Below are 25,939 nucleotides of genomic sequence, written 5' to 3' on the forward strand. Positions count from 1 at the left end.
GGCGGTCCCCTACTTAAGAACACTCGACTTACGTACGACCCCTAGTTACAAACGGACCACTGGATATTGGTAATTTATTGTACTTTAGTCCTAGGCTACAATAAACAGCTATAACAGTTATCAGAGGAGTCTGTAATGAAGCTTTATTATTAATCCTGATTCTAATGACAACCCAACATTTTTAAAAGCCAATGGTCACAGAGACCAAAAAAGTTCTGGCTGGGATTACAATGATAAAATATACAGTTTCGACTCACATACAAATTCAACTTAAGAACAAACCTACAGACCCTATCTTGTATGTAACCCGGGGACTGCCTGTATTGGTTTGTTCATTATACTATACAGTAATGTTACAAATAATATAAATGTTTGATTAATCAAGTTGGCCTTATCGATACTGCAGGTCAACTAGGTCAGGTGCTGTCAGTAAATATCTGATGCTGAGCATTGTACTAGCCGTTTGACTAAGCAAATTACTATATTGGAAATTAACTATAATGAACATTAGATTGTGCTTACGACTTAAATATCTACCATTACATAGGTTTATGAATACTTATTGAAGATATTTTTACTGTACGAACAAGGACCTCACTCCTTTTGTTCCATATGAATGTTTTGTGCTCTGTCATGTTTTAGTAAATTTGTATTTGTCCCCTATGATTTGTAAAGTTAAAAAGTGAAAATGCAAAAATGAAAAATAATAATAATTCTTTATTTACATAGCACACACAGATTACGCAGCGCTGCACAAAGCATGTCAACTTGGTCCCTGTCCCCATGGGGCTCACAATCTAAACAACCAGTATGTTTTGGAGTTTGGGAAGAAACCAGAGGACCCGGAGGAAACCCATGCAAACATGGAGAGAACATACTAACTCTTTGCCTGGGTGGGAATCAAACCCAAGACCCCAGCGCTGCAAGGCAGAAGCCCACCGGGTCTGGTCATTAAGGGGTTAATGTAGGAGAGTTGTGTCCTGGCTGACCACAGCTGAGATTTTCAGTGGTTGGAAGCCATAATTTGTTACATAAATCCTACTATTGCCTCCAAAACATGAAGGTGTAAAGAGCTCTGAGATGTATCTGTCCATGTCCTGCTTTCACAAGCGCTTTTCCGCGAGCGTCTACAATTTGTGAGGAAAATAAAGGGTCCTGCATCCCGCCTCATGTAATAGGGACTGTACAGCTAGAGGGCGTCCTACACATGCGTGCCTTTACCGGGCGGCATTCACCAAGGCACCGTACTCACAGAATATTATTTATTCACATTTGCATAATTTTGTCACATATTAATATACGAAAACTGGGACCGCGCTGATCCCTCTATGCAGCCCGCGATGATTCACTCCCCACGGTCCCCCCTTCATGACCCCAGTGCGCAGACTCCAAGTAGAAGGCGCGCTCTGTTGACGTACTGATGACAGCACAGGACTTGTGTGGCGGGAAATAAACATGGATATGGAAATGGAGGACGTGCAGCCAAGAAAAGATCCACAGCAGTCTGCATCGAGCAGTAAAGGTCCGGCGGTCACGTATGAGCTGCCCTGGTAAGTGTGGAGGGAGCGGCAATAGATAATCGTGTCCTGCTCAGGGTCTCGGCACGCGGTCTGTAAGTAGTTATCACTCGACTTGGTGCTGAGGAAAGCAATGGACGTCTCCCTGTGAGGCTGTCACCTGCCAGGATGCGCCTACACACGACCCGATCTCATCCTCGTGCTGTGCGATGTGTCCACCCTGTAACTTATGTTGTGGCTGTTTGTGGCTACTCTACACAGATATGCGAAACTGCAGGTACATAAATAGATATTACTGCAGAACTTCCACACATGCATGTTAGATGTATCTGCCTTGTGCGGATAGTTATAGCACCTAATTATCTAGTTAGAGTCGCTAGTACACTTGTATCTGCTGGGACTGTATAGAGTCTCTAAAACAATTCTCCCTGCTATGAGCCACCATTTAGTTTGATGCTAAGCAGGTTTCTGGACCATATTATGTGATCATTATGTTATGACTTGTAATGCTGAAGTCATAATAATATCTTTATTATCTAGTAAACATATTGGGCAGCATCCAGACAATCATATTGGGGACATTGCGGCCTTCTATGTGGCAATGGCCGCTCAGAGCGTTACGGTGCCACACACGTGCGTTACTGTACTGCTCTGTACACGAGAAAAAGATAGGACATGTGCTGTTTTTCCCCGTGTGCATAGCCCATACACCGCGCATTTCTCTAGAGAGGGGAGGGGTCACCCATCCTCCTCTCAATCACGAGGGACGGATGCCTGGCTGGCTACAGTCCTGTGGGCATAGGTTAATTTAAATTTCGCCTTAGGCTACATTCACACAATGTATGCCCGCCGTACCGAATGGCGCCGGGGAGAGGAGTACTGCTCACCCCCGCCCCTCTCCATAAGAAAACACAGCGTGCGGCGCCGTATTCCGTAAAAAGATAGGACATATCCTATCTTTCTACGGGCTACAGAGCTGTACAGTTCTGCAAGTGTGATGCACCATACTTCTCCCGTACGGCGCCATGAGGCCATAGAAGTATATGGGGGATGTATGTATGTCGGCCTTGTATATACGTCCCCCATACGTTCGGCTGAATGTAGCCTTACTCTGCAATGACTTATTTTATTTGTATAACAGTCATATGAAACCATAGGAATGAGGACCCTGCTCGCAAGAACTTACAGTCCACAGTCAGTAGTCACTGCAACGTTATAGAGTCACCACATCTGTATGGAGAGCTTTTTGTGATCTAGATACTATATGGTCTCCTGCATCCTACCTCTTAATTCTGTCAGTATAAGGCCCCATGCACACGATCGTCTAATGCAGTGTTCCCCAACCTTTTTGGATGTAGGGACCGGCTGCACCTAAAAATATTTTTCCTGGGCCAGGTAACCCTCTTACCAAGGTCATTGGAAAAAAATAGTGTGCCCCACAAATACTAGATATCTAACCCTATCCCATATAGTGCCCCTTTTCTGTATCCCTCTTTTAATGTCTTGATAAAAAAAATGGCTACAGAAAAGGGGACTTTATAACAGCCCTTTTTATATAGCAACCGCCATATTGTCTCTTTTTGTCTTGGACTTTTCACTGAAATGTCCCCAGCAGACCCCCCCCCCCCAATTCAATGTCCCCAGCAGAGCCCCCTTGCCCAATGAAATGGACATATTTTAGATACTGCAAGAGTAGACATCGTGATAACGCCTCTACAAGCGTCTATGACGCATGTAGAGGCTGATATACTCCCCCCAAAAAACACCATGCATATAAATACGCTTGGTGATTCTCTTGTTTAACAGTGGGTTACAGGCGCTTGCTGCCATCCCGCAACAGAGAAAAATATCCTTTGCAGGAGTTACAGTGAGTAGCTCTGCCCATCCCCATGGCTGTGTGCAATCATGCACACATAGCCATCAACAAGATTGAGCTGTCAATGAGGCAGCTCAATCCTGTACAGTGATGGGGGCTGATATTATAAGCCCCTGTTATTTACACCTGGCCCTGTATACAGTAAGAGGCATACAGAGAAGATGCTTTATGCATCCTCTCTGCATGTCTCTGTATACAGATCACTGGTAACAGTCATCCAATGGACTGTTACCATTAGATCACTCTTATATGTGAACTATATACAAGATTTGCACGGAACACATGTGTTCATGTAAAAAAAAAAAAAAAAAAAGTAAGTAATTTAAAATAAAAAATGTAAGTGTTATGCCTTCAATCCCCCAAAAATAAATAAAATTTACGCGTGTCAGCCCCGGTCCCAGATTTTACTACAAGTGGCTACTTAAGCACAAACAACGGGGGCTGTAACAAATCTGGTGTAAATAGAAGTCAATAATAATTATAATCTTTATTTATACAATGCTATTATATCCTGTAGCGCTTTACAAATCATAGGGGGCATATACAAGTATATAATATGACATTACAGAATACCAACATGTGCAACAATAGTCTATAAACATTATATACGACTAGAATTACTGAAAATTTCATACACCTCCTCGGTTGAAATTGCTCCTCAAAAATGTTGAGAGGAGTATTATTACCCTTCTGGACAAATGTTAGTGCGACCTCTGTGCAAGAGGTTGTAATGTGGGTGAAGAATTAATGGGATAAAATCACTAACTCTTGCATTGCAAATGCGCTATGAGCAATTACCCAAACAAGAAGGGATCATTAAAGGAAAGTGCTAAACATGAGAGATTGGGGCCAATGATTCTAATAGAAATCAAGTCACAAGAAATTCTGTATGAGTTTGGAGAACTACCGCATATTCCGGCGTATAAGACGACCTGGTGTATAAGAGGACCCCCCTACTTTCCTGTTAAAATATAGAGTTTAAGATATATTCGCCGTATAAGACTACCCCTTTTCCATACATACAGCACATACTGTAAGCAAATACACACATATAGCATACATTCATTAACTATACATACATATATAGGGACTTGCCGCGGGACCGGAGAGCGTGCCGGGAGGCCGCGGGACCGGAGAGCGTGCCGGGAGGCCGCGGGACCGGAGAGCGTGCCGGGAGGCCGCGGGACCGGAGAGCGTGCCGGGAGGCCGCGGGACCGGAGAGCGTGCCGGGAGGCCGCGGGACCGGAGAGCGTGCCGGGAGGCCGCGGGACCGGAGAGCGTGCCGGGAGGCCGCGGGACCAGCTTGGGGGGGGGTCCAAGGTAACGGCCAGGCGGCCACGTTGTATTACAACAGCTTCTCACCTTTCCCGCGATCCACTGAAGCTCCGCTGCTACACTCCGGCCGTCTGTGACAGCTCATTGAGTGCTGGCGGCTCACAGAATATGACGTCATATTCTCTGCGACGCCGGCAGCCGGAGTGTAGCAGCGGAGCTTCGGTAGATCGCGGGAAAGGTTAGAAGAAACATTACCGGCGTATAAGACGACCCCAGACCAGACAGAAGATTTTTCAGTCTTCAAAAGTCGTCTTATACGCCGGTATATACGGTATATAAGATTTTTGTATATAGAAATAGTCTTCAGACCTTCTAATTCAGGGGGTTATGCTGATGTGTGTAATAGAAGGATTACAGTATATTGTTGATTCTCCCCACTCCCACACTCCTAAATTCTTGTTCATGGGGAAATAAGGCATCCCCTGAAAATAAGACCACCTGCATCTTTAGGAGCAAAAATTAATATAAAACTCAGTACTATATGCTGTATCTGTGTATATGCTATATGTATGTGTATATAAGTACATCAATGTGTGTGTTTCTGACTTGCAATTATTTGTAGAGGGGGGTGGCATTTTGAAGTTTGTGCATCAACATGCCTATTCCTAGGGGTGCATTCACACATGGCATTTTAGAATGCATCCCTGAAGTACATGCATTTTTACATGCATTTGGCTGGTTTGAAAACGGTTTTCTTTATTACTTGAAGTGTAATGTTATCACAGCTGCTTACATTTACAGCTATAATGAAAAGCGCCACGTGTGAACAAACCCTCTCTGCCTTTGCATGCTCCGAATGGTTCTTGTCCAACCCATGGATATTATGTCCATGGCATGTCTGGCCCAAGTATATAGAAGAAAGGGGAAGCTGACCCCTGTCTAAATAGGGAGCCAAGGAGCAAGGAAATACTTTTTATCAAAGTCTACCCAGAAAACCATGAACGTGATTGAACTCAAAGCCAGGTGCACCCACTGGTCATATGATTGGTTTGTGATGCTTAATTCTCCTGACATATTAGAAATTTCATACAAGAGGAATTTGCACCCATGTGACATTCCGTTTGTGTTTCCTTTACCTAGGGTTGAGAAATACCGACCATTAAAACTGAATGAAATTGTGGGTAACGAAGAAACAGTTAGCCGACTTGAGGTAAGTCGCTTTTATTTATGTATCTTGCAGGCTTTCTGGGCATAAGTATACCATGTGGTAGTTTTTTTTTCCCTTTAAGCTCTGTAATACACTCAAAAACAAAGTAATAAAAGTAAAAAAAATTACATCTATGCGAGCTAAGCCTTTAGTTGCTGAAATCGCATTCAGCCGTAGCATCTAATGGGTTAATAGCAGATATTGGATGTGAGCGATGGGTGACTTGTATAGTATAATTTTTTTTAATAGCAAACATCTGATCTCTATGGAAAGTAGTTTTCTCTGAAGCTTTCTCTATACCCTAACTTACACTATGACATGATAGCCGGAAAGCAGTCTATCAAAACTGTATAACATATGCCCAGGCAAGGGACCTTATAGCTATTTCGTACCATATTATTCACTACTTGATTCTGCATTTTACAGGGGTTGCGGAGGATTAGAAAAAAATACTTTGCTCCTCTGCTTCTTTTGTGACATCCACAGGAATACAATACAATGGTGAAATTGATGAAAAACCGCAATTTGCAACATTTTCTTGTGCGCTTGGATTTTATGGCTTTCACTGTGCACCACAAATGTCTACTTTATTCTTTGGGTCGTTGTGATTACGGGGATACCAAATTTGTATAGGCTTTATGTTTTCATATGTTTACAAAAATTAAAATCTCCTTTACATATTTTTTTTCTGATTTTGCCATTTTCTGGCACTAATAACTTTTTCATGGAGCTGTGGGTGGTGTCGTTTATTGTGACTTCTGATGAAGTTTTCAATGCTGGCATTTTTAGGGCTCTACGACCACCTGATCACTTTTTATTGAATTTTTTTTATATTTTTCAAAATGGCAAAAAGGTGCCATTTTCAAATTCGGGCGCTATTTTCCGTTACAGGGTTAAACACAGTGAAAAAACGTTATACTTTGATCGGGCATTTTCGGACGCAGCAATACCTGATGTGTTTATGATTTTTACTGTTAAGATTTATATCAGTTCTAGGGAAAGGGGGGAGATTTTAATTTTTAGGGTTTTTTTATTATAATTTTTTTTTTTTTTTTTACTATTTTTGAGACTCCCTAGGGTAATTTAACCCTAGGTTGTCTGACTGATCCTATCATATACTGCCATACTATAGCAATTAGCACATGGTAATGAATGGGTTAAACCCGGGCAGCCCGAGGCTGTCATGGCAACCGATTGACGCTCCCCGATGACTTCACGGGGAGCGACAATCTCAAGCCCGTGAGCCCTCTCCATGCACCCGCAGCCGACTCGTGACATGCTATTACATCACTGATCGTGAAAGGGTTAATCAGCACATTTGTTTGTCTCTCCTTGTTTTTTTTTTTTTTTTTTAACTTTTGGACATGATTGGTTTATCTTGGGGGTTGCTATATCCAGCAGCTGAGCCAAAGGGGGTTTTGCGAGTTTTTGGTTTCGTCTGGTCAGGACTGGAGTTTATTTGCAACTTTTTAACCACGATTTGCGCCAAAATTGCCACTTTTTCATACATTCACATCTGGATTTTAAAGATCGATCAGGTGCAATTCTGAAGAATTCTTGCACAACTTACTTATTTGCAAATTCTGGCGCAAATATATAAATTTTGACAAAAAAAAAAATCTGAAAAAGAGAAGTGATGACTCTCAATGTATGAAGTATATTTCTTATTTTCTGATGCATAACATGTCCATCTCATGTGGAAATACTGTGGACATTGTGAAATCTTCCCCTTGATATGGTGTGAATCTGCTGTTAGTCCACTTGTGTTTAAAAGTGAATTTGGCTGCAGAATTACAGGTTTGTATTGATATACATGGTAGAATTTTTCACACTGATAATCCACAATACCCTTGCAGAATTGTGACTTTCTTGGGCTTTTTTCAAAGAATATGAATGATAACCCTTTCCCGCTCATGATTAGTGGTTGGGTAATGCCATGTATTAACAAACCATTGCTTCTAAACCACCAAACATACCTTCTACAGGCAGTTAACTGTTTTACAGCCATGTCTTTATAAACTGCCAGCGCTGCCTTCATAAGCAAAAATGTTTTATTCTTGTACAGCTACCAATCTGGGTGGGGTGTGGGGAGCTGCAGACAGCCACCCTCAAGGTGCCTAGTTCAGTAACCACCACCTCCTTCCCTCCCATGTAGATGATTTGGGCCCTGTCCCTGATATGCGGCGCCTCCACATCCTCCCGTGGTTACTTTTCAAATATTGCGTGCTAGCGGTATCGGCTACACATACCTGCTAGCCGTCCGCTCTGGTGCCATAACCTGCAAGCGGTGCACGCGTTTTCCATCCAGGTACACGCAATGCTGGAGGAGAGATGAAAAGTGACTGCAGGAGGATGGGGATTCGCCGAATATCAGTGGCAGGGTCCAATACAGGTGGTCTTGAGGCTTTCTACCTGCTTGACTGCAGCTCCCCACACCCCACCCCCCTGAAGAGTAGCTGTACAAGAATAAAACATTATTTTTCCAGATGAAGGCAGCGCTGGCAGTTTATAAAGACATGGCTGTAAAACAGTTAACAGGCCATATAAGGTACTTTTGGTTGTTTAGAAGTAATGGAGCTGGTGACAGGTTCCCTTTAAATCACAATGATAACCAAAACCATCCAAATGACCCTTAAAAAAAGGGCATGAAAGCCAAAATTCTGCAGGGTTGTGTAAACTTAAGACCACAACTGTATATGGTGTTTGGAGCAGATTTTTATCCCGTCTATATACTTTTCTGTCTCTGAGTGAGTGGAAAAAAGTGGGGGGAAAAAGTCGCTACTAAACTGTCTGTGATGTCTATTATTGAAGTTAAGGAAGATCTTTCCCACTAAGACACTACTGCACAACACAGCTGTTTTTTTTGTTTGATGTGAAGTTAATATCCAAATGTTTATCCAAATCCCATCCACATGCATGGCATGGAAATGCATAACCTGCAGCTTTCGTTGCCGAATCCAACCTCTGAATGCAAAAATGTGGTGTAACGTCGCAACAGAGACCCACAAATTTAATCCGGATTTTGTAATTTAAGCAGAATGGCTGTTGTGTAAATCCTGCAACGCATGCAGTTAGACTAAAGGTCTAGCATATTCATTTATAATGCATGTTTATGTGAATGGGCTTTTTATAGAGCTATATTTCTGAGCCATTTTCATATAACATTTTATTTGCTAGGTGTTTGCAAGAGAGGGAAATGTTCCAAATATCATCATCGCTGTAAGTATCAGTTTTCTTTCCCTGTTTTTAATGCTATAGAAACATCTTGGCTTGTGAAGTAATATTCTTTAATTCCTACAGGGTCCTCCAGGAACTGGTAAAACAACAAGCATTTTATGTTTAGCTCGTGCATTATTGGGTCCTGCACTCAAAGATGCTGTTCTTGAGCTGAATGCCTCAAATGATCGGTAAGTCTAAGCAATATTAATTTCAACAGAACTTTATAAACCAATTTAATAGTTTGCTAAAGATTTCAGCTCCATATGTTATGTGATGCTGAAGGAGCTGTGCTCTACATATTTCTTTACTTTGTTTCTTTGTGATATTGCTAGAAAGGCCTGTTCTAGAATAAATGCCAATCACATTGCTATTTTTTTTCTTATAGAGGCATCGATGTGGTGAGAAACAAAATTAAAATGTTTGCACAGCAAAAAGTTACGCTTCCGAAAGGTCGGCATAAAATTATCATACTGGATGAGGCTGACAGGTGTTTGTCTTGCTTTTCTTTCTTTCTTACTAATTTATACATAAGGCTTTGACATAAATAGCAAATAGTTCCCATTTAATATGAAACACTAAATTACTTCTAACTAAACAGAAGAGAACAGTTGATATTATGGAACACAATGTTCCCCCCCCCACAATCTGATATTGAGGAGATATTTTTAGTAAAGGAGTTTTCTAGAGCTAAAACTTCTTTAATCTTTAAGTAAAATAACACATGGCATTCTAGACAAAGGTCTAAAAAAACAAACAAAAAAACAACACATCGACTCAGCACAAAGTTCACCAGACTGGTCTCAAAGAATCTTCATGCGGTCCCAGACAACTCAAGATATGCTGCGCTGATCATTGGCTGCTTGGGACTGCAGAAAGAGTGAGACAAACAAATTCTTTGGCAGTCCTCCTGCTGGTTCCATTTTTTTTTCCTATATTGGGGGACCCTGGAGAGAAGATACAATGATAGTCCAGATTTGCCCTTCTTTCAACTGTATTGGTGTCCCCAAGAGGACGATACAATTGAAAGTTTTGGAAGAACAGGTAGCATTAACTTGCTGCTTAAAATGCTATGTTGTCACTTTGTGATAATTCAGTATTGGTTGTAGTTTATTGCACTCTGTTCACCCTACCTTCAGTGTCTGTAGAATGAAGACGAGACACATATGAAACAGCAATGGAATTAGAGGGGACAACAACTCAAACTTCCACTGGTGTGAAATAGCATGCACGCTGCAACGCCATTCATTCTATGGCATCAACTGGAGATGGCTGAACACTGTGCTTGACTATTTTCATTCCAATACGATTTGAGTGGCGCAGCAGGGCACGCGCTTATCCTGATGCTCCACCCCTTAGCGAGAACATGATCCCTGTTCTCTGTAGAGCTAGGGGTCCCAGTCTTGTGATTGGTGAAGTCCCAACAGGGATTTTAAGGCTTTCTTATGCTGTGCAAGAATAGTAATATTTGTAGTCAATACTTAAAGGAACCTTATAACCTTAACCCCTTACCGACGCGTAACATAATAGTACATCACGTGTTGGCTGCAAGTGATTGGAGAGGGCTGGCAGGCTGCATATATCAGCAAATGCTTACTGGTAACACCCGCGATTGGTGCTAGCCCATTGATTATTTAAGAGCTAGCAGCGTATCGGCGCCGCCGCTTTGGTTTGGGTCATCACTCCCCTTGATGTCATCGAAGAGCGGTTGCGATCCGTTGCTATGACAGCCTTTGGTCACACAAAGACTCTCGAGACAGCCTAAAACAAGACAATCACACATTGCAATAGATGTGCAAAATCCCCATATACTGCCATATTGTAGTATGGTACGATCAATCGGACAACCTAGGGTTAAAGTACCGCAGGGGGTCTGAAAAATTGTAAAGAAAAATAAAGGAAACCTACCAGGATTTCATCATGCGAGCACACCACCCTGTAAGCTATTTAATCCTGATGGTGGCACATACTTTGGTTAGGCACAGCGATCCTTAATTTAGGTTAAAAAAAAAAAATTAACTACCCCCTACGTCATCAGCTGTCTGTCGATGCCTTCGGATTGTTGATTACTGTCTTTCTGTCCGCCCTCCTCCAGGTACTGAGAGCCGTGACTTTGCCAAGCTCTCGGTACTTATTGCCGGCTGTGTGAGAGTTGATGTCCGCGCATGCGCAATAAGTGCTGAAGGGTAGAAGGACGGAGGCATGAATACTTAAAAATCCGAAGGCAATAATAGACTGCTGATGACCTAGGGGTCGCACCAGAGGGCTAATTTACATATGTGAGTTAATAGTGTTTTTTTTTTTTTTTTTCTTTCTTTAAGCTAAACTAAAGATCTTCGTGCCTAACCAAAGTATGTGCCGGCATCAGGATTAAATAGCCTACAGGGTGGTGTGCTCGTATGATTTCATCATGCGAGCAGTGGTAGGTTTCCTTTAAGTTTAAAAAAAAAAAAAAATTGCCTAAAAATTCAAATCGCCTCACTTGGCCTGGAATAAATAGTAAAAATGATAGATGTTGGGTATCTTTGCAACACACACACACACACCTCTCTACACCAAAGTATGAAAGTTATTAGTGCCAGAAGATGGCAAAAATGAAGTTTTTTTTTTTTATTGTACATTTGCTATACCTGTGTTCCCACCAACCCAAAGAATAAAGAAGACATGTCAGTTGGGGCGCACGGTGAAAGTCGTGAAATCTAAGCCCACAAGAAAATGCTGCAAATGCATTTTTTTTTTACCACATTTGGAATTTTTTTTTTTCACTCTTCCTAGTACATATTGAATACTGTGCAATTTGTTACGCAGAAAACAAGCCCTAATACAGCTCCTTACATGGAGAAATAAAAAGTAATGGATTGTTTTTTAAAGCTGAGTGAAAAATAAAAACCAAAAAGGACCTGGTCGTTAAAGGAAACCTATCATTTCAAATGGTCGGTGTAAGCTGTAAACACCGAGCACCAGCTCAGGGTGAGCTGGTGCCGGTGCTTAGTTTCGTTAGTGTTAAAACCGCGGTATCGCGGTTTTAACACTTTTTAAACTTTATAGCAGAAGCTGCTTCGGCGCTGCGCGCGACCGTGCGCGCGCGCAATGCCTGCGGCATTTCCTATGTAGGCGCGCACACGATCGTGCGCAAGCAGCGCCGAAGCAGTTTCTGCTATAAAGTTTAAAAAGTGTTAAAACCGCGATACCGCGGTTTTAACACTAACGAAACTAAGCACCGCCACCAGCTCACCCTGAGCTGGTGCTCGGTGTTTACAGCTTACACCTACCATTTGAAATGGTAGGTTTCCTTTAAGGGGTTAAAGGAAAGAAAAAAGCTAAATTTTTACCTCCTTGCATTAGATGTGTGGCTTAGAAATAAAGTAGCCATGAGCTTCACATCATAAGATCGCTCTATTCATTTATTGTATCGCACACTAAATTGCATTGACTTCTTTGTTAGATTTATTTTTAAATGGTCACAAACTTCAGAAACCGAATAAATCAACAGTACAAATTCAATATATGTAACTTTTATCTATATGCTATCAGAGCAAGGTAGTTAACTGGTATTATATAGCAGGAGGGTATTGGATAGACGATAGAGGATACATTTTTTGTATTTCACCATTGATGAGCTCCTGTTCACTGTCTAAAAGATTGGATATTTTGTACAGCGTGTGTGTTTTTTTTTTTTTTTTTGTGTTTTTATACTGTCTAGTCTACACTTATCCAGCCCTACTAGTAGACCATATTGGTAAATGTGACCTGCTTTATTTTTATGCCTAAATTCCTTTTTCTGGAAATAGTATGACAGATGGCGCACAGCAAGCTTTACGAAGGACGATGGAAATTTACTCCAAAACAACCCGCTTTGCTCTGGCCTGCAATGCCTCTGATAAAATTATAGGTATTCTCATATTTGGTTGTACATACATTGTGATTTTGTCTGGTTTCTTTAATTACTTTTTTTTTTTTTTTTTTTTTATCCGATCCAGAACCAATCCAGTCTCGCTGTGCTGTTCTTCGCTACACAAAACTTACTGATGCACAAGTTCTTGCTAGATTGATGACTGTGGTGGAAAAGGAGAATGTTCAATGTACAGACGATGGCCTAGAGGCCATTGTGTTTACCGCTCAGGGAGACATGAGACAGGTAACATATTGTTTTATATAATATGTGTGTGTTAAAGGGAACCTGTTGCCAGGTTACCTAGCGTGTGTGTGTTGCCTAACCAACAAGGGATGTGTCATTACTTTTTTCCTTTTGTCAATTACTTTGTTTGAATAATGAGCAATGAAATTTAATAGAAAAACTTATTATTATAGTCTTTCAAATCTAATTAACTTTTTATTTGTCTTGTAGTAGTTTTTATAAAAAACCACTTTATTAGGCTCAGCAGATGATTTTTGTGGCATTTTGAATTTTACTCTTCTAGGCCTTGAATAACTTGCAGTCCACCCACGCGGGGTTTGGAGTTGTCAACAGTACAAATGTGTTTAAGGTATGTTTTTCCATAAAATTTAGTGAGAAATTGTGATTTGGCGACATTCTCCTTCCCCCTTTGTTTGAATAAGTCAATACATTTTCTTGTATACAGGGAAATGTTGCTAAAATTTTCAGTACAACCAGGCTTGGGGGTCTTAAAGTGGTATTCCCTTTTCGTCATTCACCTGCCTTATTGAAAAATTTTCTCTAACCGTATGCTATTAGAGGTTGGACTTGATGAAGCTGCGTCTTTTTCCAACCTTGTATATACTAACATAATGTCCCATGAATGTAGCCATGTTGTCCCTTAGAAACAAGATGGGTGTCCTTGGATACACATGTGCTACTGAGGTGCTTGACCCCTGAATTCAACAGTCATCACCACAGGAAGGCTGTAGCACATGTAGTAACTCCCAACCATCTCATATGCAAAAAAAATTTTCTTTGTACCATCCCTCCAGCAGTGGTGGTCATATCCAAGTACATTAATCTCTAAAGAAAAACATAATTTCCCGTAAATATAGCTATCTTCAGGTACATTTTTTTAATAACCTCCAATTAAAGAAATCTATATATGGCAGATGAATTGAATTAAATGTGAATGCCCAGAAAACGGCTTTAAAGGAAACCTACCACTTGGAATGGTAGGTGTAAGCTGTAAGTACCGGGCACCAGCTCAGGGTGAACTGGTGCCGGTACTTACTTTCGTTAGTGTTATAAACCGCGGTATCGCGGTTTAAACACTTTTTAAATAGAGATGAGCGAACACTAAAATGCTCGGGTACTCGTTATTCGAGACGAACTTTTCCCGATGCTCGAGTGCTCGTCTCGAATAACGAACCCCATTGAAGTCAATGGGAGACTCGAGCATTTTTCAAGGGGACCAAGGCTCTGCACAGGGAAGCTTGGCCAAACACCTGGGAACCTCAGAAAAGGATGGAAACACCACGGAAATGGACAGGAAACAGCAGGGGCAGCATGCATGGATGCCTCTGAGGCTGCATAATCGCACCATTATGCCAAAATTATGGGCAACAGCATGGCCATGACAGAGTGACAGAATGAAGCTAGATAGCATCTAAAACATCCAATAATTGACCCTGACACTATAGGGGACGGCATGCAGAGGCAGCGGCAGCAGGCTAGAGAGTGTCATGGCGACATACCCTAAATGGACTCAGGCTTCAAACCAATGGGTGGCAGAGAGGAACCAAAGGAGGTGAGCAAGAAGCGCTCAAATAATATCGGTACATGATAAAAGTTTGCCAGTATATTTTGTGGATTACACAGCAGGGTGGCGACAAAGTTAACATGGAAGCCATGAAAACAACCCAAAATTCTGCCTGACACAGCTCGTTTGATAAGGGGACGATGTATGGAGGCAGTGAACTAGTAGTAGATTAAAGGTGCTGCAGTTAAAACTATGTTAGTTGGATCTTGGCATGGAGCTGGCGCTCCGCTGCCAGGCGAGCTTTCGCCAATCCAAGCCCCTGTCTATAGGCTACTCCCCAAACAGCACTTCTAAGAACCTTTTGTATAAGATCAAGTGTAGTAGCGTTCTTATAAGTTTAGGATATGCCGGGTGAGGGGAATGTAAACAGATGCGCAAGAAGCGCTGAAATAATATCCCTAAATGGTAAAAGTTTGCAAGTATATTTTGGGGATTACACAGCAGGGTGGCGACAAAGTTAACAACTTTGATGTGGAATGCCCTGTAATAGCTCTTGGGCGGTGTGCCTTTTATCGCCTAGGCTCAGCAGTTTCAGCACCGCCTGCTGTCGCTTAGCGACGGCACTGCTGCTGTGCCTAGAGCTACCGACTGATGGCGCCATGCCCACGGATGGTAATTCGGAGGAGGAGGAGGTGGAGGAGGGGTGGGAGGAGGTATAGTAGGCCTTTGAGACCTGGACCGAGGTAGGCCCCGCAATTCTCTGCGTCGGCAGTATATGACCAGCCCCAGGGTCAGACTCGGTCCCAGCCTGCACCAAGTTAAGTGTAGTAGCGTTCTCATAAGTTTGGGATATGGCGGGTGAGGGGAATGTAAACAGATGCGCAAGAAGCGCATGATGCGCATGGAGCTGGCGTTCCGCTGCCAGGCGAGCTTTCGCCAATCCAAGCCCCTGTCTCTAGGCTACTCCCCAAACAGCACTTCTAAGAACCTTTTGTATAAGATCAAGTGTAGTAGCGTTCTTATAAGTTTAGGATATGCCGGGTGAGGGGAATGTAAACAGATGCGCAAGAAGCGCTGAAATAATATCCCTAAATGGTAAAAGTTTGCCAGTATATTTTGTGGATAACACAGCAGGGTGGCGACAAAGTTAACAACTTTGATGTGGAATCCATGAAAACAACCCAAATTTCTGCCTGACACACCTCGTTTGATAAAGGGACGATGTATGGAGGCAGCTATATGGACGACTTTTGGAGGTAGCAATGGAGACAACGTGTGGAGGCTGCTATGGAGACAATTTAATTTGGATAGTGCCTGTATGTGGCAGTCCCAAACATTTTTCAAACCAGAGGAGCAGGTAGGTGGCCCTGCAGTAAAATGGAATAGATTGAGTGCCTGTATGTGGCAGTCCCAAAAATGTTTCAAACCAGAGGAGCAGGTAGGTGGCCCTCCAGTAAAATGGAATAGATTGAGTGCCTGTATGTGGCAGTCCCAAAAATTGTTCAAACCAGAGGAGCAGGTAGGTGGCCCTGCAGTAAAATGGAATAGATTGAGTGCCTGTATGTGGCAGTCCCAAAAATTGTTCAAACCAGAGGAGCAGGTAGGTGGCCCTGCAGTAAAATGGAATAGATTGAGTGCCTGTATGTGGCAGTCCCAAAAATGTTTCAAACCAGAGGAGCAGGTAGGTGGCCCTGCAGTAAAATGGAATAGATTGAGTGCCTGTATGTGGCAGTCCCAAAAATTGTTCAAACCAGAGGAGCAGGTAGGTGGCCCTGCAGTAAAATGGAATAGATTGAGTGCCTGTATGTGGCAGTCCCAAAAATTTTTTAAAACAGAGGACCGGGTAGGTGGCCCTCCAGAAAAATGGAATAGATTGAGTGCCTGTATGTGGCACTCACAAAAATTGTTTCAAACAGAGGACCGGGTAGGTGGCCCTCCAGAAAAATTAAATGCATGAAGTACTATAGCAAGAGCCAGTGGGCCCTGTCAAAAAATAGCCAGTTTCCTCTGCTTTACTGTACAAAGAGGAGGAGAAGGAGGAAAATGAGGAGGAGGAGGAGGAGTGGATCAATTATTCAGGTTGAGCTTCCTTCACCTGGTGGAGATTGGAAATTCTGAGAAATCCAGCCTTTATTCATTTTAATAAGCGTCAGCCTGTCAGCGCTGTCAGTCGACAGGCGTGTACGCTTATCGGTGATGATGCCACCAGCTGCACTGAAAACCCGCTCGGACAAGACGCTAGCGGCAGGGCAGGCAAGAACCTCCAAGGCGTACAGCGCCAGTTCGTGCCACATGTCCAGCTTTGAAACCCAGTAGTTGTAGGGAGCTGTGTGATCATTTAGGACGATGGTATGGTCAGCTACGTACTCCCTCACCATCTTTCTGTAAAGATCAGCCCTACTCTGCCGAGACTGGGGACAGGTGACAGTGTCTTGCTGGGGTGACATAAAGCTGGCAAAAGCCTTGTAAAGCGTACCCTTGCCAGTGCTGGACAAGCTGCCTGCTCGCCTACTCTCCCTCGCTACTTGTCCCGCAGAACTACGCACTCTGCCGCTAGCGCTGTCAGAAGGGAAATACTGTTTCAGCTTGTGCACCAGGGCCTGCTGGTATTCATGCATTCTCACACTCCTTTCCTCTCCAGGGATGAGAGTGGGAAGATTTTGCTTGTACCGTGGGTCCAGGAGAGTGAACACCCAGTAATCGGTGCTGGAATAAATTCTTTGAACGCGAGGGTCACGGGATAGGCAGCCTAGCATGAAATCTGCCATATGCGCCAGAGTACCAACGCGTAAGAATTCACTCCCCTCACTGGCCTGACTGTCCATTTCCAACTCCTCCAACTCCTCTTCTTCTGCCCATACACGCTGAACAGTGAAGGACTCAACAATGGTCCCCTCTTGTGTCTCGCCAACATTCTCCTCCTCTTCCTCCTCATCCTCCTCCACCTCCACCTCCTCCGATATGCGCTGAGAAACAGACCTCAGGGTGCTTTGGCTATCAACAAGGGAATATTCTTCCCCCGTCTCTTGTGACGAGCGCAAAGCTTCCGACTTCATGCTGACCAGAGAGTTTTTCAACAGGCCAAGCAGCGGGATGGTGAGGCTGATGATGGCGGCATCGCCACTGACCATCTGTGTTGACTCCTCAAAGTTACTCAGCACCTGACAGATATCAGACATCCACGTCCACTCCTCATTGTAGACTTGAGGAAGCTGACTGACCTGACTACCAGTTCTGGTGGAAGTTGACATCTGGCAGTCTACAATCGCTCTGCGCTGCTGGTAAACTCTGGATAACATGGTCAGTGTTGAATTCCACCTCGTGGGCACGTCGCACAACAGTCGGTGAGCGGGCAGTTGGAGGCGGCGCTGCGCTGCCCTGAGAGTGGCAGCATCTGGGCTGGACTTCCTGAAATGCGCACAGATGCGGCGCACCTTCGTGAGCAAATCAGACAGATTGGGGTATGTCTTGAGGAAACGCTGCACTATCAGATTTAACACATGGGCCAGGCATGGCACATGTGTCAGTCTGCCGAGTTGCAGAGCCGCCACCAGGTTACGGCCGTTGTCACACACAACCATTCCCGGCTTGAGGTTCAGCGGTGCCAGCCACAGATCAGTCTGCGCCGTGATGCCCTGTAATAGCTCTTGGGCGGTGTGCCTTTTGTCGCCTAGGCTCAGCAGTTTGAGCACCGCCTGCTGTCGCTTAGCGACGGCACTGCTGCTGTGCCTAGAGCTACCGACTGATGGCGCCGTGCCCACGGATGGTAGTTCGGAGGAGGAGGTGGAGGAGGGGTGGGAGGAGGAGGAGGCATAGTAGGCCTGAAACACCTGGACCGAGGTAGGCCCCGCAATCCTCGGCGTCGGCAGTATATGAGCAGCCCCAGGGTCAGACTCGGTCCCAGCCTCCACCAAGTTAACCCAATGTGCCGTCAGCGATATATAGTGGCCCTGCCCGGCAGCACTCGTCCACGTGTCCGTGGTCAGGTGGACCTTGTCAGAAACGGCGTTGGTCAGGGCACGGATGATGTTGTCTGACACGTGCTGGTGCAGGGCTGGGACGGCACATCGGGAAAAGTAGTGGCGGCTGGGGACCGAATACCGAGGGGCGGCCGCCGCCATGAGGTTGCGAAAGGCCTCGGTCTCTACTAGCCTATAGGGCAGCATCTCCAGGCTAAGCAATCTGGAGATGTGCACATTAAGGGCTTGGGCGTGCGGGTGGGTTGCACTATATTTGCGTTTCCGCTCCAGCGTCTGGGGTATGGAGAGCTGAACGCTGGTGGATGCTGTGGAGGATCGTGGAGGCGACGATGGGGTTTTTGTGCCAGGGTCCTGGGCAGGGGGCTGACTAGCAGCTGACACAGGGGAAGGAGCAGTGGTGTGCACGGCCGGAGGTGAACGGGCTTGTTGCCACTGAGTGGGGTGCTTAGCATTCATATGCCTGCGCATACTGGTGGTAGTTAAGCTAGTAGTGGTGGAACCCCTGCTGAGCCTGGTTTGGCAAATGTTGCACACCACAGTCCGTCGGTCATCCAGTGTTTCCTTAAAGAACCTCCACACTTCTGAAGATCTAGCCCTCGCCGCAAGAGCCCTCACCACGGGAGCTTCACTAGTTGACAGTGGCGCTGATGCACCAGCTCTGGCCCTGCCTCTCCGTCTGGCCCCACCACTGCCTCTTCCAACCTGTTCAGGTCGAGGACTCTCCTCCGTCTCAGAAGCACTGTGTTCACCCGGCCTCTCAACCCAGCTTGGGTCTGTCACCTCATCATCCTCCGATCCCTCAGTCTGCTCCCCCCTCGGACTTCCTGCCCTGACAACAACTTCCCCACTGTCTGACAACCGTGTCTCCTCATCGTCGGACACCTCTTTACACACTTCCACTACGTCAAGAAGGTCATCATCACCCACAGACTGTGACTGGTGGAAAACCTGGGCATCGGAAAATTGCTCAGCAGCAACCGGACAAGTGGTTTGTGACTGTGGGAAGGGTCCAGAAAACAGTTCCTCAGAGTATGCCGGTTCAAATGCCAAATTTTCCTGGGAGGGGGCAGACTGGGGGGGAGGAGGCTGAGGTGCAGGAGCTGGAGGAGTGGCGATTTCGGTGACATGGGTGGACTGCGTGGAAGACTGACTGGTGGTGGACAAATTGCTCGAAGCATTGTCAGCAATCCACGACATCACCTGTTCGCACTGTTCTGGCCTCAACAGTGCTCTACCACGAGTCCCAGTAACTTCAGACATGAACCTAGGGAGTGTAGCTCTGCGGCGTTCCCCTGCTCCCTCATCAGCAGGTGGTGTCTCACCCCGCCCAGGACCACGGCCTCTGACCCCTGCAGTAGTTGGACGCCCACGTCCCCGCCCTCGTCCTCTACCCCTAGCCCTCGGGTTAAACATTTTTAAAATGAGAGTTATAACTTTATTTTTTTTTTTACTTTTTTTTGTTTTTTTTTGTGTTTTTTTTTTTTTTTTTGTGTTTTTTTTTTTTTTTTTTGAGTTTTTAAAACCAAACAATGCTATCCTATTGCTATGGCTATTTTCTAGCCAAGTATCAAAGCACACTACTATGCCAGATGAGATGACACTGAGTTATTGCCTAATAGAAATCCAACCCCTACTGAATTTTGCCACTTCGGCCTTTGCTATGGATATGTGCGCCACTAAGCGCAGAACACAGCGGTCGCAAGTCTCACTACAAATTGCTCAGAATTGGCAAGTACATGCACTGCAGAAACTACAGCCACCAGCAGATCAACCAGAAATCAAATATATAGAACGCTACTGTAGGCTTCAAGAAGCTGTTTGTATTCTCCTATGGCTATTTTCTAGCCAAGTATCAAAGGAAGCACACTACTATGCCAGATGAGATGACACTGAGTTATTGCCTAATAGAAATCCAACCCCTACTGAATTTTGCCACTTCGGCCTTTGCTATGGATATGTGCGCCACTAAGCGCAGAACACAGCGGTCGCAAGTCTCACTACAAATTGCTCAGAATTGGCAAGTACATGCACTGCAGAAACTACAGCCACCAGCAGATCAACCAGAAATCAAATATATAGAACGCTACTGTAGGCTTCAAGAAGCTGTTTGTATTCTCCTATGGCTATTTTCTAGCCAAGTATCAAAGGAAGCACAGTACTATGCCAGATGAGATGACACTGAGTTATTGCCTAATAGAAATCCAGCCCCTACTGAATTTTGCCACTTCGGCCTTTGCTATGGATATGTGCGCCACTAAGCGCAGAACACAGCGGTCGCAAGTCTCACTACAAATTGCTCAGAATTGGCAAGTACATGCACTGCAGAAACTACAGCCACCAGCAGATCAACCAGAAATCAAATATATAGAACGCTACTGTAGGCTTCAAGAAGCTGTTTGTATTCTCCTATGGCTATTTTCTAGCCAAGTATCAAAGGAAGCACAGTACTATGCCAGATGAGATGACACTGAGTTATTGCCTAATAGAAATCCAACCCCTACTGAATTTTGCCACTTCGGCCTTTGCTATGGATATGTGCGCCACTAAGCGCAGAACACAGCGGTCGCAAGTCTCACTACAAATTGCTCAGAATTGGCAAGTACATGCACTGCAGAAACTACAGCCACCAGCAGATCAACCAGAAATCAAATATATAGAACGCTACTGTAGGCTTCAAGAAGCTGTTTGTATTCTCCTATGGCTATTTTCTAGCCAAGTATCAAAGGAAGCACAGTACTATGCCAGATGAGATGACACTGAGTTATTGCCTAATAGAAATCCAACCCCTACTGAATTTTCCCACTTCGGTCTTTGCTATGGATATGTGTGCCACTAAGAGCTAAACACAACGGTAGCAAGTCCCCCTGCTAATTCCTCACAAAATGGTAAAAGATGCAAATTAAAATAAAAAAAGTAGAACGTTATTGTAGCCCTAAGAAGGGCTGTTGGGTTCTTTGAGAATCACTCCTGCTTAACAGTAAGCTAATAGAACACCCTAACGCTTTCCCTGACCAGCAGCAGCTCTCTCCCTAGCGGCATCCAGAGACAGAATGATCCGAGCAGCGCGGCCAGCGGCTAGTCTATCCCAGGGTCACCTGATCTGGCCAGCCAACCACTGCTATCGACGTGTAAGGGTACCACGTCATGCTGGGTGGAGTGCAGAGTCTCCTGGCTTGTGATTGGCTCTGTTTCTGGCCGCCAAAAAGCAAAACGGCGGGAGCTGCCATTTTCTCGAGCGGGCGAAGTATTCGTCCGAGTAACGAGCAGTTTCGAGTACCCTAATGCTCGACTGAGCATCAAGCTCGGACGAGCATGTTCGCTCATCTCTATTTTTAAACTTTAGAGCAGAAGACACTTCGGCGCTGCGTGCGCGCGCCTGCATAGGAAATAGCGGAGATGTTGTGCGCTATTCTGCCCTTCTGCTCTAAAGTTTAAAAAGTGTTAAAACCGCGATACCGCGGTTTATAACACTAACGAAAGTAAGTACCGGCACCAGTTCACCCTGAGCTGGTGCTCGGTACTTACAGCTTACCCCTGCCATTCTAAGTGGTAGGTTTCCTTTAAAGAAGATGGGCAGTATGGAACTACTGAAAATTTGCTTAGTAGTTTTTTTTTTTTTTGTTTGTTTGTTTTTGTTTTTTAGTAAAACTGCCTGTACAAACGTCTGTGGTGCTCATTGACTTTGAAATTTTTTATTTATTTTTCTTTCAGAGATTGAGTCAATGAGCACCATTGACATTTTCACAGGCTTTTTTATTTATTTTTTTTTTTTTTTTTTTTTTACTCCTCCAAATTAAAGCTCTATGCATCTAAACACAGACTTTCCCTGTACTTGTAGAGCTAATGAGGTCAACACTGCTGGTACAGCTACTAGTGGGGAGAGCTCTTTGATCCATTCAAGTTACCCTGCCTCCTCACAGTTGCTCTGCCTGGTAAACTCACCACTTGGTCCTGCCTCCAGCTCTGTTGCTACCATCCAGTATCAAATTCCCAAGTGCAGCGGCTGCTCTTCCTCGACAATCTCCACATATGCACCGCTAGCCAGTCCGATGCTGGTCAGCAACGTGCACCTCAGGGTCCAGACGGCCTAACTGAAAAGTGTACACATAGGCAGGGCTTTCATATTGAATGGTTACAATGCGGAGCTGGGGCAGTGCCAAAGGGTGGATTTATAAGTAACAGCGGCTGTGAGGAGGCGGGGAAACTTACTGGCTCCAAGAGCTCTGCCTCCTTGACTGGATCTCTAGAAGAAAAAAAAGTGGATGAATGTCATTTTTGGCCCCAAGCAGATATGTCCAGGAGCCACACAGGAACCATGGAAACCCAATTACACTCTTGTACCAGGTAGTGTTTGGGGTTTGTGGTGACAGATTCTCTTCAAACATGGAGGATTTCTTGTTTACCAACATAGTTGCAGTGAAAGTTTGGTGACTATCTGCCTGGGTGTCAATTTTGCTGCCCTTTATTTAAATAAATAAATAAAAACTAATCACTGATCAAAATACTTAATATCATTTAGGTTTGTGATGAACCTCATCCATTATTGGTAAAAGAAATGTTGCAGCACTGTGTGAACGCAAACATAGATGAAGCATACAAGGTATGTTATACATATTACACCCACTTTTGCGGTTTATTAATGTGACATTTGAGCTTGCCAAGTGCAGTGACTGTAGACCATGGTAAGGATGGAAAAAAAGCAATAATGTATTTTTGTAGGTGCAAAAATGTCTCATATCAGTCAAACCTTTTTATGTAGTTATCTTTTAATTTTAATCGGAGACATGAGACAAAAGTTATGTTTTATCTGCAGATGTTGCATTCCATTTAATATGTTGGTTGAAACCTGAAGTACTGTTGGTGATTGTGCAGCAACTTGTATTACCAGCAATGTGACATTTATTTAATCTTTTAAAGATTGTAGCTCATCTCTGGAAACTTGGTTACTCCCCAGAAGATATTATAGGCAATATTTTCAGAGTTTGTAAAACATTCCAGATGCCAGAGTATCTCAAGCTGGAGTTTATTAAGGTATGTCAACTTATGTTGGATTTCTCGAAATAGCTTTTTACCTAATATTGGCAAATGGTGCGCTACAGTTTTGAGCATGTAATCTCGTACTGCTTTGTGGGGCAGTTTATGGGCTAGCAGACTCCTGAAAATTAACAAAATGGATGCATTTACTAAATTGTCTACACCAGAATTTTGTCTAATTTTGCACCCAAGTTGTACTAAATATAAACCAGATTGTTCATCTGCCATTTGTAACTTGTGGGTGAAATTTATTAAGGAATTGAAGTGGAATTCGATTGCAATCTGTAACAACAAAAATTCTTTAAAATGCCTTCTGATCCATTTTAAACAGAATGTGTCCCCCAGAATAGTGGATTAGTTCCCCCTTTGTGTTCTTTTTGTAATTTTGCTCAGTCTGTCTTTCCTGAAAGTAAGAGACGAGAAGGGAAGCATTTTGTCTGAAAATACTGCTAATAGAATACTAGAGCTAGGGAGAGGGCAGAAAAGGTTAACACTCACTGCTCAGAGTTGTGTAAAGAGCCAAAGGGAGAGCTGAAAGAAACCCATCTTCCTGGAATATGGGATATGTCTTATCTGCACTTTTTCTGCTTGTTTGTTTCCAACCCATTAAGCCCTCATTAGGCCTATAGTTGTATTAACTCCTCGAAAACTGATGAAAGACATCAGTTGGAGGGGGGCGAAAGAGGTTGCTGCATTTTCTTCTGCTCCCGTTCTAATCCTGGAACAGTTTCTGCCTCTACACTATTATTAAAAAAAAACATTGCTATAGTCGCCCGTTTACATGAGATTATACATATTAAATATCAAACCAAACGTCACAAAATAGTGAATTCATTTTGAGTTAATTTGAAAAGTAAAATATATATAATCTACATTCCAAAAAAGCTTTGTAAATTTAACTTTAAAATGAAACAAAAAATTGGCAAAAAAGTCTTTTCAAACTAGCTCTATGAAAAAAAAAAAAAGGCTAAACGCAAAGAGGTTATGGCCCTTCAACCTAAAATTTGCTGGTCATGAGTGCCTTTTCAGGCCTAGTCATTTTATGGAATGTATGGAAATATGAAACATGCTGGCTTGTGGGATATTAAAAACAAAACTTTAAAGGACACCTGTCATCAGGTCTCTGTCGCTATTTCTACATCTCCAAATCCCCAAAAGGGGGACAAAACATTGACCCTTTTAATTGTGAGCACTGGATAGGGCATATATACAACAGAAAATTCAACTGTCACTATTTCTGTCACCTCTACGTGTTGGAGCAGCTCACAAGGATTCAATCACTGCCTTTATCTAGTCGTACATTAATGCACCAGGAAGCACATGGAGGAGCCAATACACCATTATACATCACAACATTATACAGGCTGTCAGTCAAGCACTGGGGGGGTGGCTGTGCCTCCCACTCATGAATAAGCTGGACAGCTTGAATATGTTAATGGATCATTGGACACTTCACAGGTCATTTGCATACAGCTTTAGGACCTCATTGCTTAGGTTTACAGGCATGTAGAGGGACAATGAAGGGATAAAGGCAATGCTCTCTAATGGCAGTTTATGAACATATATTTAGTTTAGGGGGTTATTTTACTGGACTGGTCCTCTTTTAAGTTTTTTTGTTCTGAGAAACTCATCAGGCAGTTCCCATTTGGTCCGGTTTGACACAGCTAACATGCCAGTGAGTAACGGACCTAATGGGTTAGTTTGTTTCATTAGTCTTGGGTTTATCTTATAATCTTATATTAGATTAGCTACCTTATTCAGTACCAGCATATTGATGTGATTTTCCCAAATCTCCTCGACCTGCCTCAGAATTACCCCACACGGCTAGCATTGCTGCCACATTCCATGCAGGGTTTTTTTTGCATCAGCTTGTAGACTTGTTGCTAAATTTCGATCATGAATATTATTGTGTGGATGTATTCATATTTTTGTTACTTTGCCTGTGAAATTTGACAAATGTATCTATTTTCAGGAAATTGGTTACACACACATGAAAATTGCAGAGGGCGTTAATTCGCTTCTACAGATGGCTGGACTCCTTGCACGGCTGTGTCAGAAGACAGCATTGACTACAAGCTCTTAGTTTTTTCCCTTCAGTATACGTCTGTTGATTGATGCCAATATTTTGAGTTGCATTTTATATATAATTTGCTGTATAGTGTATATGTTCATAAATATTTGTATTTTCAAAA

The 25,939-nt window shown here is 43.6% G+C and overlaps 1 protein-coding gene across 2 annotated transcripts; it reads left to right on the top strand.

Annotated features, from left to right (window-relative positions):
- The first annotated feature begins 1,319 nt into the window (after positions 1–1,319).
- Positions 1,320–25,939, top strand: RFC2 (replication factor C subunit 2). 2 transcript variants are annotated; one of them, XM_072136170.1, is made up of 11 exons: positions 1,320–1,550; positions 5,809–5,878; positions 9,053–9,094; positions 9,176–9,282; positions 9,480–9,581; positions 12,883–12,983; positions 13,072–13,229; positions 13,513–13,578; positions 23,233–23,313; positions 23,631–23,744; positions 25,720–25,939. In XM_072136170.1, the coding sequence occupies exons 1-11, from the start codon at positions 1,456–1,458 to the stop codon at positions 25,828–25,830; spliced, it is 1,047 nt and encodes a 348-aa protein (XP_071992271.1). In that variant the 5' UTR covers positions 1,320–1,455; the 3' UTR covers positions 25,831–25,939. The 2 variants fall into 2 exon arrangements, with proteins under 2 accessions (XP_071992271.1, XP_071992272.1); XM_072136171.1 differs by lacking the exon at positions 1,320–1,550 and adding an exon at positions 1,669–1,794.

The sequence above is a fragment of the Engystomops pustulosus genome, chromosome 2 (genome assembly GCF_040894005.1).
Source record: "Engystomops pustulosus chromosome 2, aEngPut4.maternal, whole genome shotgun sequence".
In the NCBI taxonomy this organism is placed as follows: Eukaryota; Metazoa; Chordata; class Amphibia; order Anura; family Leptodactylidae; genus Engystomops; species Engystomops pustulosus.